The 12500-nt window shown below is 40.0% G+C and overlaps 1 protein-coding gene across 1 annotated transcript in view; it reads right to left on the bottom strand.

The window, feature by feature from the left end:
* LOC138013504 (E3 ubiquitin-protein ligase rnf213-alpha-like) overlaps positions 1-11251 on the bottom strand; it is a 51264-nt gene extending 40013 nt beyond the window's left edge. Inside the window, 19 exon segments of the mRNA XM_068860592.1 lie at positions 1-77; positions 648-784; positions 1576-1779; positions 2251-2371; positions 3184-3372; positions 3913-3998; positions 4499-4606; positions 4719-4854; positions 5128-5201; positions 5829-5985; positions 6114-6272; positions 6698-7056; positions 7495-7717; positions 7852-8012; positions 8095-8289; positions 8863-8958; positions 9491-9624; positions 10115-10197; positions 11235-11251. The exon segment at positions 1-77 is cut by the window's left edge and continues 156 nt beyond it. Of these exon segments, the coding sequence (XP_068716693.1) occupies positions 1-77; positions 648-784; positions 1576-1779; positions 2251-2371; positions 3184-3372; positions 3913-3998; positions 4499-4606; positions 4719-4854; positions 5128-5201; positions 5829-5985; positions 6114-6272; positions 6698-7056; positions 7495-7717; positions 7852-8012; positions 8095-8289; positions 8863-8958; positions 9491-9624; positions 10115-10184 (2686 nt within the window). The 5' untranslated portion in view covers positions 10185-10197; positions 11235-11251.
* Positions 11252-12500: the final 1249 nt, after the last annotated feature.

The following is a 12500-nucleotide window of genomic DNA, read 5'->3' as shown; positions in this document are numbered from 1 at the left end:
GGTTACCGCTGACATCACCAGCATCACACTGAACAATGAGCAAGCCTTCTCTTCCACCAAGTTTTGCAAAAAAGTCCCTTAAAGGAAAAATTTGACAATTGATTGAAAAATAAATAATAATTCTGTACTCACCTTATTCCACATGCTAACCACACTTTTCTTTATCGTTTGTGCTTAGATAGGCACCCCTCATAAAACATCAAGCTGGTTTTTTTGAGAGGGCTACAAATTAGATTTCCCCATTTTATAGCTGGGTTATTTGGGCATAACAGGCAAGTTATTATAAACCATTAAAAAGTTGGAAGCAGGCCTTCTGTATGTATTGCATTGCATTGGTATTGCAATTGCGTCTATGAGGTTTTTTCGTTACATTGCGGCCGCGTCCAGGAGCTAGTATGGATGAATCAAAATTGAGACATTGGTACTTGAACATTTTCATTTGGGAAAAAGGAGAAAAATCAGAGTACCAAATGGGAAACTTCTAAGTTCTATCTAAGAGGACAATAATCTTGATGTCATTTTAATTTCCAACGTATGGAAATAGGGATTAAGTGGATTAATACCAGTGAGAGGCTCCACTGCTATATCTATCGGGGATTAGGGTTGTGATTTTCAAAGGCTAGCTGCATTCAGCTCGTATGACTAACCTCACAGAGGAGCAAAACTGTTGTTCTGTGTGAAATTGCTGCAGACTTAAGCACATTACATTTGACAAACACAGCGAAGTTGAATCGGCCACGTCTTGCAAATCATTGGATGACAGCAACCTGGAGTGAGTCGTGACCTGTAGACAGAGTGCAGAGATTCTCAAACATTTTCACTCTTTTCCACCATTTCTTGAATGGAGATATAGTTTCCTTTAATCCGCTCACATTGCACATAACGTTAAAGCAGTATTTCAAGCAATTGAAACTGCAATCGTGAGAGTGTAGTATATAGATTTGGGTTGTTTATTCTTACAATAAATTAACTTGGCTTAAGCATGCGATCCAATCGAAATCCAGTATACCTGGTCAGCGGTCAACTAAAAAACTCAGCTGACTTCGATAAGCTCTTAACTTAAGCCCGCGATATGGTCACCTGATACTGGTCAGCAGATACATTGTTTTGCCAGGCGTCAATTAACCATAACATGGAAGATGTACACTGTAAACTAGCTAGAGTATGGCCGCCTCTAAACTTGAGCCCTCGATATGGTCACGTGATATTGGTCACATTGGCATACATGGGGGAATCGGGGGGGGGGGGGGGGGGGGGGGTGGACAGTACAATAGTGACAAAAACCAAATTTTCTTGTACAGATGGGTTACTGTATTTTCATACCCATGATGCTCCGCGCGGAGCTCTGCTAAAACTTACAAAAAACGTTTCTTTTCATTATAAGTGCTTCCTTTGAAAACAACTGTGCGCTTTAGGACAAGGAATACCCATCTTTTTCCATTCGCTGTTTTTCCATAACAAAGTTTTTATCTCTCACGGCACTAAATATGTTGCTGCTTCTTGCTTTATAGGTTTTTTTGTTATCGTCTACAAAACCTAGCACTGGTCTAACTGTATTTATTACTCGCCATTCACCTGAATCAAAGTTCCTTTGTCTGAACCTCGTTCTTCTCCTGTTAGAACGTTTCTAAGAAAGGCAGTCAAACTTGAGTGTTCCTGCATTGTGAAGTAAGTTGACCAGAGAATATCTGCTTGCTGGGCCAACTGTGTGCGGGGCAAACGTGCAACGGCATCGGGTGTCGCACATTGCAGCAATAATTCTCGAGATTCCTTCAACACCTACTCCAAGTCATGTGTTTTTATTTCTAAGAGGATGACGATTATGATAATCTTAATAATAAGAAACGAAGCACCTAGGCTTGCATAACGCAGCGTAAATTAAAGTCTAAATTATAACTAGAACAAGTATCTCTTTCTTAGCAGTTTTCAAAGTAATGCCATCTGAAACATTTCCTCGGTGTTCGGACACTTGCCCACCATTCACTTTTTCCATTAACTGGGCCAAGACAATCAAGTAAACTAAATCTTTACTACACTGATTATCGTTTTCAGTGTACTACCTCACTCATTTCCAGGGTACAATTAAGAATTTTGTAAAAATAAAACATGAGCTGACCCACGAAAAGATACCAGTACCTTTGAATGAAAGAAACAATAGAATTATCATGCACGTTATAGTACAAAAGCAGGCAAATATTTTGTCATTTCTGTAATTTAGCGAAACGCGACGAATAAACATTTTAAATATACCTTTTCTTCATCGGCAAACTGGTCTTGACCGTCCTCCATGTGGTCGCTGGACACTTGAAGCACAACGGTTGCTGCAGTGTCGGCATGGTAACCAACAAATGCGTCGCCAGGTGTGTATTGTCTGCGGAGGTTGATTGCAAAAACGAAAACGACGTCAATGCAATGCAAACAATAGATTTCCCATAACATCATGACGTTAAGAGATGCGATTAGGATAAAAGCTGAGGTGAGCAAGACGTTGGTTGACATGCACCCTATAGATGGTTTTCGAGTTACGTCATCATCGCCAAAACATTTCTCATTAGCTCCTTTGTTCGTCCACCAGTAATTGTACATTTCATCATTGTTAGATAACTAAAGATTGGTTGCAATCTGAAAGTGAAATAAGAGCTTCTCGCAAATCACTATCATTGCCAAAACAGCCTCTCACTGCATTTACGTCATACGATATGGGATAGAAAATTTAGCCCACGCTGGAGGTCCCCAGACATTGAGAAAGGTATAGTGAAACCTCGCCGAAATGGGAAGGGGGGTGGGGGACCGGGGGAAGGAGGAAAAATATTTACCAGCCAAAAAAAGGGTTCCCTTTGGCCACAGGGACACAGAAAAATACACAACACTTCCTTAAAAAAAGCAAACCCGAGGATAATTTGCAATTAATAACCTATTTACGGGGTTTCATGTAGTTCAGTACGGCTGATTTTGTGAGTATTCAAGCAGTGAGAAAAGCTGTAGAATTCGATATAACACTTAAAATTGTGCAAGCATTTTGATTGGACAGACGCACAGATAACACCTTAGTAAGAACACCAGAGAAACCCTCGGTTACCTTTCCTGCCGCCTTTTCGTTCTCACCACATTTTAACGTCATCTGTGATCTATTCCCTTACAGACACACAGAAACAAAAAAATCTCTTTATATAATGGATTAACCTCATCTGTTGGTGACGTGGCATTTCGACAGTGGAAAATTGTTTCACCCATTCATGAAGTCTGTCCACAATTCGCTTTTGCTGAGGGTTCAGGCTAGCTGAAGTCACAAGGTAGTGCTTTTCAAGGCGGTTGATCAGAGGAATGGGAAACTTGCTGTAAACAACGTCTCTTTCCGCGATCACAATCAACCTGGAAATAATTGATATCGTCAACAAATGTACATGCACGCCAAGCAAAAGAGCTCAAAAATGCCACGACTCCTTTATCTTTATCGAGAAGTGTTGTTGAAAAAGTTAAAGAACTGGGCCCAGTTGTTTAAAAGCCGATTAACACTAATCCCAGATTAAAAATTAACCAAGGAGTTCATTTTTCTACTCCCAAATGCTCTTCAACGCTGATAATCAGCAGAATTTTACATTAGAAGAAGTCAATCTTTAAAAAAAATTAACCAAAAGAAACTTTAACCCAAAAGTTGAAAAAAATGGGACAAAAGTTTACGCTAATCCTGGGTAAAGTTAATCGCCTTTCAAACAACCGGGCCCTGGTCCACAGTGTTGTGGAATAGAGCAGCTTTCTTTTGTGTGTTATGCTCTAATCAGGAAAGTAAAAGCTTTAAAACTGTAGGGTTATTAAAGACGAAGACGACGAAAATGATAGTAATTTAATATGAATTGGCCTTCTTCTATTTATAGCAGTAGACTGGTGAGACGTTGATCTGGTGGTCAGTACCTGAATTTATCGTCCACGCGACATTTTACACGGTGACTTCCCAGTCCAAGGTCCACATATTTCTGTCCTCCAAAATACATGTAGTACTGACGAAGTGCAAAAAAAAAGGAGAAAGGAAATGGCTAGATACCATAGATAGCTACGACAAAGATTCATACACTGAGAAAGGCATCGGGTATTTGGCATTGGTGGAATATTTATGGAGGCTAACAAATGAACAAATCTTAAAACGCGCAGCATCAAACACACAATGTCCAGTTTGTAACAAACGAGAGCATCAAAACAATCGCCACTTGCCGCATGGAGAACATGGAAACACTTAAGGACAACAATATGTAAAAAATCCTATTAACTGGGATTGACATGCCTTTAACTTTCTGTAAGGATATTCTTCGTCGTACAGCACATGTTCATCAAAGCATTGGTATAGAGCCTCCTAAATTGCTCGCGTCTAAAACAAAGTGCGTTTTGTACATTGCAGTGCAAGCGCCTTGAGCACCAAATGAAGACTAACTTGATCAGAGACACTAATTTGTATCGCAACTGCTTCTGCAATCATTACTCTTCTACCTACTGAGATTCTCACCTGATTCAGGGCATCATAAAGACTTTCGTAGAGGCTTTCGAGGTTCAATAAAATCACTGTTCGACCCGTCTCCATGCACACTTTGATTCGATTTATGTCCCGGCAAACCTAAAATATTCATGGAAAAGGAAAAGGCTAGTACGTCTATTTTTGCTCTCCTGAATATTCAATGACAATTAAAATACCGAAAGCACTTCTCATGTCTTAGTTGTGCCGGCACCTGTGTGTATTCCTGATCTTTTGGGAAACTGCTTCCAAAAATAACAATAGGTTCATCTCCTTTCTTGTGCAATTCCTGCTGGACAATTGGCAAAGCAGCGTAATTCTCTGTCAGCACCAACAAGTATCGGCTTTCCCTGATAAAATTGACGCAGAAAAAGATCTTAATGCGTCACAGAGTCACTGCAATTCCTGACCGTAAAAAAACACAAAACAAACAAACAATAGGTCTCGAACTGAAAGTAAGGGTAATTTAACAGCCTGACAATCCCTCTCAATAAGGACAGTATACCACGTCTTATGGCCATACTAATACGGTAAACACCCCATAGGAAGAAGTTGCTTAGCAAATGACTCTATCTAAGAAAGAAGCACACGATTGAAATTATTACTTTTACACTGAATCTTACCCACTGGAAATCTGACGATCGAGACTAGCTTTGATCAAGTTCACTGCAGAGAATGCATCTTGATCTTTCCTCTTCTACAAAACAGGACAATTACCTCAAGTTATGATTTTCCAGACTTCCAGACTTCTTTTACTGATATAAAAACAATACCATTTAAGAAACACACGTTTTTAATGAGTGCTAGACTTAAATCCTTCGAGACAACACACGTTATTGAAGGGTGCATGTACTTCGATTTTACTCAAATGGTTCGAGACAACATAACTCATTTCTGAATGTCTAAGCAGCCAGGCAAGAGGAAACGAGCACGGTAGCGTATCAGCGTTAGGGCAATGATGAGAGCACTTGCCTTCCAACAGTGTGGCCTGGGTTCCATTATTGGATTTAATGTCATATGTTGGCTGAATTTGTTGCTTCCCTACTCTGCTTAAAGAGGTTTAAATCCCAGTGAAATGATTTCATATGATTTGCTGATTTTACAGTCTCCCTAGTTACTTGTGTGGAGTTAGATACGCTTAAGAATATCATGCAGAGAATGATGATGATACTGACGGGTTAAGAATTTGGAACTAGACGGAATTTACAGTTAAAACGTGCCAGACATCCCTTGCCCTCATTTCCCTGTCCCCTTATGGGATGGCTGCCTGCAGGGATTTTGTCCGTTCGGGGTGAAGTCAAAACTGAGTAAGTGGGATTCATACAGTTTGTCTCCTTTCTTCTGGAAATTTCTTATTGAAGATTTTCACTGGGTCAATCTCATCATATCCCCCGAAGTTTCGCCTGATAGCGTGTTCGATATCCTTCCACCCAGGTTCCTGGCCAAGGTCTTCCGCCATTTTGTAGACCATCTTCACTAAGCTAATGAACGAAAATGAAAAAAAAAAAACCCCTCAAAGGCTGCTTCAAAAGAGAAAAGCAATTGAAAGGACTCTGGCTGGATAATACACAACATCGTTGGAGATCGTAACAATTTCATGCACTTCTACCTGTAGAAATCTCGTAGCCCAAAGAACTCATCCTTTTTAGACTCGCGAAGAGCTTCAGACTTCCTCTGTCTTTCATATAGCTTTTCGTAGCCCAGGGCAAGTGAATCCATCAAGGGTTCAACAAAGCTCTTAACGCGTTCGTCTGTTGAACAAATACCCCTGACAAAAAAAAATTGGATGAAAAATCTTAATTCGATCATTTAGTTTGACAGTTCATTTCTCTACACAAAAATATTTTTGACGGGTTATAAAATAAATTGTGTCACCATGTTCATCACAAGATATGAGCAACAAGGCGGTGTTGCATCACAGCACATATTCGATCCTTACTTAAGGACAGAGAAAAACTTGTAGCTCAGTCGGTAGAGCAGCGGTGATCAAACCCGAAGGTCGTAAATTCTCACCCTGGTCAGAGTTTTTCTCTGTCCTTGTGTGGGCCCATTTCCATTAGTAGGGCTAACGCTCGCATGGTTCATATGAGGTAGGAAACAAGCACTTCACATTACACTCTAATTAGTTAAGTCTGTTGAAATATAGTGCTTCACGGCCAACGTTTGCAAAAATGTAACCCTTCCTTAACTTACATTGCACTGTCAACCAGTTCCCGTGTATCTGGTAGGCCACGTGACAGCATAATGCCCCGGTTCATTTTTGCAGGATCAAGGGCCCAGTTTGATATTCCTATAAAGGCTACTCTTTCGCTCTTTTGCTCTTCCACCTCTATAATATCATCGGTTGCGCTTACACCATCCTCAAGAAGTGGATGAAGGGTTTTCAATGGCATCAAAGGAGAGTCTTCTGCCAGACCAACCTCGTCTAATACCACAACTGAAACGAATTTGTCCGGGTTGTTGGCTTTTTGAAGTTGGCTGCATTGCCGAAAGGTTGCTTTGATTCCTTCTGCTGTTGAGAGGGGGCTGCATTGGTACGACACCATATGAACCTGCAAGTTTCAGATAAATTCAGATGACAGGATCAAAATACCGGCAATTCGAAAAGGGAATGCAAAGCCCATGAAAAAGTAAAACGAAACAAAACAAAAATCAAAGAAAATTCAATCAGCTAAATAAAAGAAAATAAACTAGTTCCATCACGGCGTTACGTGAGGTCAAAACGCAAAAATAACTTAAATCTAAGACACCTCGAAATTATGAAAGAATCTTCTTGTTATACTAGCATGTAAACACTGGTCAGAAAATATAAATGTATTTCTTCCTTTCCTTCCTACAATTCTCTTACTACTGGGCCCGTTTTCCTCAATATCCTAGGTAGGGACTGCAAATTGTACAAGTAAGAGCCTTCCCTGGTGGACATTCGAAGCAGGACAGAGGTGTCTCGCAAAGTATTTGACTGCAAAATAAAAGACTCATTGCCCATTTACCTGCTTAAAAGTCTTGAAGAGATCGGATTTTGATGCATCTCCTTCCATATTTGCAGCCACAACAGTCTTGGCCAGAGATTTGGAACTACCTGGCTTACCAACCACGAACAGTGGAATCCTCAGCTCAATGCATACCACCATCATAAATACATTTTCGCTTAAGGCTGTGTTACGTGCAATATTTTGACCCAATTCCAGAACATTCAATACGGCTTTCTGGCATCTAACAAAAAACAAGTTAAAGGCAGAGTCACTCATAACACTTAAGAGCTAACACGGCTGGCTGATTATATGAAATTCAATGACGTGGAGCAAGAAGCTGTGCTACTACTGTCCATAAAATTCTCCTAAAAGTACCTTGTAATTTCGTGCTGGATGCGCCTGTGTCCACCAGGAAGCAAACAAGGGTGAGAAAAACTTGGAGCTATAGCACGACGAAACGGTTCCCTGTTTTGAAGTCTTGCATGGTAGCACACTCCCACAGAAAGTACAAGGGCACGTGTGACATCATCAATAGGCTAAAAAAGGTGAAACTCTACGATTAAAGCAATACAGACAGAAAAACATAAAACGCAGAACCAAACAGGAATTTTCACTCACCTGATCCAACTGATCTCCTTCTGTTTCACCCCATTCGACCTCAACGGCATCATCATCCTCATCGTCACTTTCCACATCCATGCCCATGATTGCTTCATCCACCAGGGGGTTAAGAACATTACGGTGGTTGTAGAACCACACCATTACCTTCATCGCACGTTCAACATCACGAAGGCTAACGAAGCTGCACTCATCCTTGGATAAAAATAATTATGGTGGCTTCATTTTAGCAAGGAGGACCTGTTCCTTGTTTTTAAGAGGCCACTTTGTTTGGAGAATTCTTGAGACAAAGTTGACAGGTATAACGCTGTCATTTAGAATGATAAACAAACTGTCGTAAAGTGAGAGAGGCAAGTAATTAATTAAGTGCAAAGTTCTGGTTAAACGATAATAAAAGAAAGAAACCAAAGTCGAAATTGCAACTAAGGCCGATCACAAAACACAATGAAAATCATGTGGCCAAATTACTATTTGCAGCTAATACATGCTGCCCATGCTTAGCATGGACAATGTGTGTGAATACATCAAATCCCTGAGTTTTACATAAATTGAAGAGGATTTTTCAGCAAACCACAAAGCCTAACACCACAAGGGAATCCTTTGAAACGACGTCACAAGCTTGTAGGGGGAACATTGCAAAGGCAGAAGTAGGTTTAAGCTTTGTTCAGACCTCGGCCCTGAACATGAATTTTGCAGAATCCTATAAAGAAGCTGAACAACTCTATCTGGGTGAAATTTGAGCGTTTTTAAACATTGACGACAACCTACCGTTTGCTCTCTCATGTAACGCTGTGAAGCGGTAAGAATTTCTGTAAGAGCCGTCACCAATTGCAAGTCACCTGGAATTTGATTTTCTTGAAGAACCTGGGTAAAAAGAAGTGGACAAAGCCGTGAAAGGTAGTCACGGTTTTAATTATGCCTGGGTACTTACCAAAGTGAAGATCAAATTAGATTTCGGATTTCCTAAGAATGACATGATCATTGGATAACTATCCTTTTTATTTTCAAAATAAGAAGTAGAAAAAAACATCTCATTTTAATTGATTTCTTGTATATTGAAATGTAACAAGGACATACTTTGCCAAAACAATTTGTTTGTCTATTAATCAGTGAGCGTCACTAAAGAAAAACAATATAAGAAACAAAAAATAATAATAATAACGAAATGCACGTAGGCGAGGAGATCCAAAAGAAACTAGAACGCTCATGACGAATTAGGCCTGTTAGAACTTAGGACTGCAGGTTGGCTAACATGGAGTAAAAGACTAAGGTAGGCAAAACTCTAAATTTTGCAATGTCGTCTTATTTACAACGACATACGTTTACTGTTGGACTTTTTTCTAAGAAACTCTAAGACATCAAGTCCTACAGGAAACTTTGCAAGAATTTAACTTACAAATCTGTTGACAATTTGACTCGTGTACAACTTTTCAATTTCGGGTTTCAGTTGACCAAAGTCCCAGACAAGAGGACGCATGCTCTCTGGCAGAGAATGCACTCTGTAAACAAGATGACGAAGAGGAATGCGACCTAAAAGAACAATATCATCACAGTGGCATAGAAAGAGTAAACAAATAAACTGCATGATTCAGACATAACAAAAAGAAGAGGTTTGATGACGACATGGAAGGCCATTTAATTCTTGGGTTGGCTGGTCAGTAAAACAGATCGCATTGGCCCGTAGCTGTTCTAAAATCAAACGTGGACTTGAATAAATATGATTTGGTAACGTCGGAACCACAATATAACTTTATGACAGCATCACTTGACATCAACTACCAGGTCTCTGGTTGTTAATTCATGTTTTATAAATCGTGTAGTACGGTTTAAATGAGAATTTACCGCTGTCAAGTAAAAGAAAACAAGACTTACAGAATTCTGGTAGTTGCAGTAAAATGGCGAAATCCTGAAAATGCCATCTTTGTCCCATAAGCAATCTGGCAGCCAACTTTTTTCTCTATTCATTTAAGTGTGTATAAAAACCCCATCATTATTAGGCCAACTATGATTACCGTCTTACCTAGCCGATCTCGCGTATGTTGAGTAGCAACATGGTACCCTAAGCCAGCTGATTCCAGTTTATGAATCATTTCTTCAGTATGTCTGTAGAGAAAGAGGTGAGAAACATGGGTGATGGTGACGGGCCACATTTTCAAGGTGTCCCTAAAACCCTCGTGGAATCAATACGACCCCTACATCTGGGAACCGAGTGAGGTAATTTTTCTCATGTAACATGAGTGGTCATTTTAAGCAAAGAATTCATGATTGGCGCCTTTTTTTCCCGCCTTTAAGGCCCAGTATTTGTACTTTTCAATCTCGACCATGTATATTTACGTGAATTTATGTTCTCCGGGCGAGAAAAATTGTTCTTGCCACGAGAACATAAAATTCATATCTTCTCGCCACCATATAATATCCTCTATTTATTATATAGATATTGATGAAATACCAGGATTTCTCCTTTTAGTAAAAAATCAAGAAAATGCAAGTATAGTAATCTTTGCTAATTAAAATTAAAAAAAAACACTTTTTCATCATTTCGAAACGGCATAAAACAAGTTGTTTTAAATCTAGACATTTCATCAATATCTATATAAAACAGAACATTACACGGCCGCTTGGGGATACGAATTTTATCTTCTCGTGCTGAAAGTATCTCTCACTCGTTCGCTTCGCTCACTCGTGAGAGATACTTGCAGCGCTCGAAGATAAAATTCGTATCCCCGCGCGGCCATGTAATATCCTCTATGTATTTCAACGTGCAAAAATATATCGTTTTTGTTTTTGGTTTTGCTTTAGGGAGCCTAATCCACTCTTTGACAATGGTGAATTCCGTAGTAGGCACGATCAGCGAGCATTCCAGTACCTGGAGTTGTGGGAGTCGGCAAAAGAGAACCTTGTACCATTTTTTGGTTTGTACCTGGTCTTTTTGCAGAAGCTTTCCCAACGTTTTTCATTGAAGCATACAAAGCTTGTCTAGGAAAGATACTGTGAAGTTCTCCATCGCTCATAATTGCTTGAAACGATTATGAAGGCTTGTAATTCGCTATCATACATTTTCCTTTTTAAACACCCCTCTTTTATATATTTGGCTTAATTTTAGTCCAAAGATAATGTTGCACAATTCATCTCATACTTACTTTCTGTAAGGGTTACAAGCTGCAATGATTGTAACCTCTTGGCATTGATTTTTCTTCCATTGACCCTACGATCCACCATGACCTCTTTGATCATTCCAAGTGCATCAGTCGTGTTAGCTTCATCAAAGAACAACACAGTGTCCATGTTAAGCCCTTCATTCAGTGTCGCCATTTCCTCGGCTTTTTCTACTCTTTTCGCAATGTATTCGTATGTTGTGCCGCCATGGACCCATCAAAACAAGCACAAGCTTGTGTTAGTAGGATCTGGCATGTTTAAGAAGGGTCGTAGCTCTTGCACACCATGTGTCACTCACCTTTCTGTCTGTATAGTGTAGTAATTCCTTTTGCTTTTATGCTAAATCCACGGTTGCCTTTGTTCATACTATGAATTCTCTTAGAACAGATTAGACCATGCAGACTAGACTCGGAAAGTGTGGCACAGTTCTCGTCCAAGTCAACAGAAAACCATTGCATCACAGCATCCACGTAGCTTATGTGGTTACAGCATCCATCTAACTATCTGTTGAGGGCCTCGTGCGTCAGTCGGTTATCAACATCTCACTGGTCCATTTGGGTCATCCTAAAGTCTCTTATTAAACCTAACATTTGATGCACTTCTGGCACATACTATCCATACTATAAACAACGCCAGTGTTCCTTCTTCATTTCCCCACCTTGTTTTTTATGATAAGCACACTTAATTACAATGTAAATATACATACTTTGTACCGAATTAGTAATCACTAACTACAAGAGTGAGCAGCCAAATTTATTATTTTGATATACATCGCACCTTCATGATGCAACAGGTTCTTCGGTCCTCCATTCCCTGATTGCAAGCCACACATGTACCGAATGAGGCAGGTTTTTCCACCCCAGTTTCACCGACCCATGATGACCACACGGAATACCACACGCTTTCAAAATACAAACCCCTCCAATCAGTGGTCGCCTAAAAAAAAAGACGTATGAAATTGACCAACATCAAACCGTTAGTAAAGTCGTTAAACTTATCGTGATGAGGAGAGCACCTGAAACTGGGCCCAATGATTACCCACTATTCCAAGCAGGGGTGAAGTGGTAATGCAAAATGGACTACTTTAAGTAAAAGATCACTGCACACTTATCATTCACATTCACACTTATAAAAACACCGTAATGGCTTGACGCCCTCCATTTCTCGCAATACGCCAGCGGAATCACATTTCCCCACTATTTCCTCTACTACGTCCCGGCGAAACCAGCAGACATTTGTCTGTCTCGTGA

The sequence above is a fragment of the Montipora capricornis genome, chromosome 8, assembly GCF_036669925.1.
Source record: "Montipora capricornis isolate CH-2021 chromosome 8, ASM3666992v2, whole genome shotgun sequence".
Lineage (NCBI taxonomy): Eukaryota > Metazoa > Cnidaria > Anthozoa > Scleractinia > Acroporidae > Montipora > Montipora capricornis.
The sequence above is the reverse complement of the archived record's forward strand: the minus strand, read 5'-3'. Positions and strand labels throughout refer to the sequence as shown.